We start from the raw sequence: 2,850 nt of genomic DNA, 5'->3' as shown, positions 1-2,850 counted from the left end.
GATCCAACAATGTCACTTCTAGGTCTGTATTCGTAAGATATCATAAAAAAGGCAAAAGGATCCACATGTACAAAAAATATTTTAGCACTTCTTTCTGTGGTGACAAAGAATTGGAAATTGGGGACTTGGTCATCAGTTGCGGAATGGCTGAACAAGTCATGACCTATGAACGTAATGGAATACTGTTGTGCTATAAAAAATAACGAGCAGGTGTATTTCAGAAAAACCTATATGAACTCATGCTGAGTGAAGTGAACAAAACCAGAGGAACATTGTACACAGTAAAAACAACACTGTGCAATTATCGACTATGATAGACTTAGTTCTTCTCAGCAACACATGATCTAAGATAATTCCAAAAGACTTATGATGGAAAATGCTGTCCTCATCCAGAGAAAGAACTATGGAGTCTGTGAAGCTTGCTATTTTCTATTTTTTTTCTTTCTCATGGTTTTTTCCTTTCTTTCTGATTCCTCTTGCACAACATGACTAATATGGAAATGTACTTAATATGATTGTACATGTCTAGCCTATATCAGATTGCTTCTGCCTTGTGGAGGGAGGGAAGAAGGGAGACAAAAATTTCGAACTCCAAATATTATGAAAGCGATTATTGAATACTCTACATATAATTGGAAAAAATTAAATACTATTAAGTATGGGGGAAAAGAAAACTCATAAATGATCTACCACCACCCTTTTCTTTTATAGGGAATCCTGAGGCCCAAAAAGAAAGGAGGTGCTTTGCCCATCTGAATTCACATTTTCCAGGGATTTGATACTCAGAACAAATGGTAGAAGGAAATGTCTCTCTCATAATGGAATTCATACTCGTGGGATTTTCTGACCTTCCCAACCTTCAAGGTTTTCTATTTGGACTTTTCTTTATCATCTATACTGGTGTCCTGATAGGAAATGGACTTATCATTGTGATTACTAAGGTTGAGCCAGTGCTCCAAACCCCTATGTATTTTTTCCTTAGGAATTTTTCCTTTTTGGAAATCTGTTATACTTCAGTCATTCTTCCAAGGATACTGGCAAATCTATGGACACAGAAGATAAATATCTCTTTTATAGCCTGTGCGGCACAATTTTATGCTTTCTTTGTTATGGCAATCACTGAAAACTTCCTCCTGACTGTAATGGCCTATGATCGCTATGTTGCCATTTGTAAGCCTCTGAATTATCCTCTCATCATGAACCACAAGGTGTGTGTCTGTCTGGTGGCTGGTTCTTGGATCAGTGGGATTCCATTTCATCTATTGCTGACATACTTGATTTTCTCTTTACCTTTCTGTGGTTCTAATAAACTCGATCATATTTTTTGTGATATCCGCCCTTTACTGAAATTGGCCTGTGGGGACACCTCTGTGAATGAGTTTTCTTTTTATATTATTGTCTTGATAGTTGGTGTACTTCCATTTCTGTTGATAATGTGGTCATATGTGAAAATTATTACAACCATCTTGAAGGTTCCAGGAAACAAGGGGAGATCTAAAGCCTTTTCTACATGTTCCTCTCACCTCATTGTTGTGCTCTTATACTTGGGGTGTGGCATCATTACGTATTTACGACCCAGTTCTAGCCACTCAATAGAACTGGATAAAGTGTTCTCTATTATCTATACCACTGTGACCCCAGTGTTTAACCCCATCATATACAGTCTGCGCAACAAAGATGTTGTGTTTGCGTTAAAAAAGTTACTATTTAAGTGACTGGGATCATAAAGAAAAGACCTGAATTGTTCTTAGTTATAGTAGCCCCAAAGTTCCTATAGATATCATCTGTCCCTGAAACCTTTCCTTTCCTAGTAATATCAAGACTTTGAGACATCAACTTCAAATTATAAATTTGATGTTAACCTTGTCTATAATAATTTAAGAAAGAGTTCAGACTACCTTTAAAGTTCTATTACTAAAGAGCTGTCTATTTTCTTTAAAATCATCATATGCTGTTAAATATATTGGACAAATGTCAAGAATTTACATTTTTATTTCCAGACCCAGGCTGAGAGTTTGAGAAATGGAATAAAGTATCCAAAATGAGGACTCATTTTCCAAAATATTCTTGAATATCCCTAACATTAATATTACCTATATAAACATTAATTTCCTTGAAGATTACAGATTTACTTGTTTAGCAAAGAAATATACAAAATCTTTTTCTTTTTATATGTTTTTGTTTTATCTTTGTTTTATGCTAAGTAAAGGAAACCTTATTTTTTTAACCTATTTAAAATCCTGGGACAGTAAAACAAATAATGAATTTTGATCAATTACACTTATATACAAGAAATATCTGTCAAATTTAAAATATATGCATTGTAAGAGTTTTAAATGTTTAGAAGAAACAAATTGATATGGCCACTTTTAGCAGAATTGTGTACCCCTTAGTGGTTTGTGGCAGGTTGTAAAAAGAAGTGATTCATTAAGTGATACAATTCACATACAAGTGAAGTGGAGAATCTCCATTCTGTACTAAGAAGAAAAAAATAAACTGAGTGATGTACAAGATGATGGCTAAATGCTTACTGTTTCTCAATTATAACAATTCAAAAGGAACTTATAGTTGAAGGGTAGTAAGAAGAACTCTAAGCCAAACTGCACTAGAAGATTTTTTTTCCCCTGGAAAGTAGGTGGAATGACCAGGTCTATTTATCAGGGTGTTGAAATGTAGGGGGAAGTGATAACATTATCAATTTTATGGAAAAAAATGTAGAAAAATAAATAGAATGAATACATATGTATGTGAATGTACATGCATAAAAATCCACATAAACATATTTAAATATATGACAAATTTGCATATATATATATATATACACACACACATACATGGTTGTATGCATAG

At 33.8% G+C, this 2,850-nt stretch overlaps 1 protein-coding gene across 1 annotated transcript; it reads left to right on the top strand.

Moving 5' to 3' along the window:
- The first annotated feature begins 779 nt into the window (after nt 1–779).
- LOC138163557 (olfactory receptor 10AG1-like) lies at nt 780–1,715 on the top strand. The gene has a single exon (XM_069091005.1). It carries the CDS (start codon nt 792–794, stop codon nt 1,713–1,715), a length of 924 nt encoding a protein of 307 aa, XP_068947106.1. The 5' UTR covers nt 780–791.
- The last annotated feature ends 1,135 nt before the right edge of the window (nt 1,716–2,850 follow it).

This window comes from Petaurus breviceps, unplaced genomic scaffold (assembly GCF_028583685.1).
Source record: "Petaurus breviceps papuanus isolate PSGF00001 unplaced genomic scaffold, PetGlider_PUasm1.0 188, whole genome shotgun sequence".
Taxonomy (NCBI): domain Eukaryota; kingdom Metazoa; phylum Chordata; class Mammalia; order Diprotodontia; family Petauridae; genus Petaurus; species Petaurus breviceps.
This window is presented reverse-complemented; position numbering and strand designations above follow the sequence as displayed.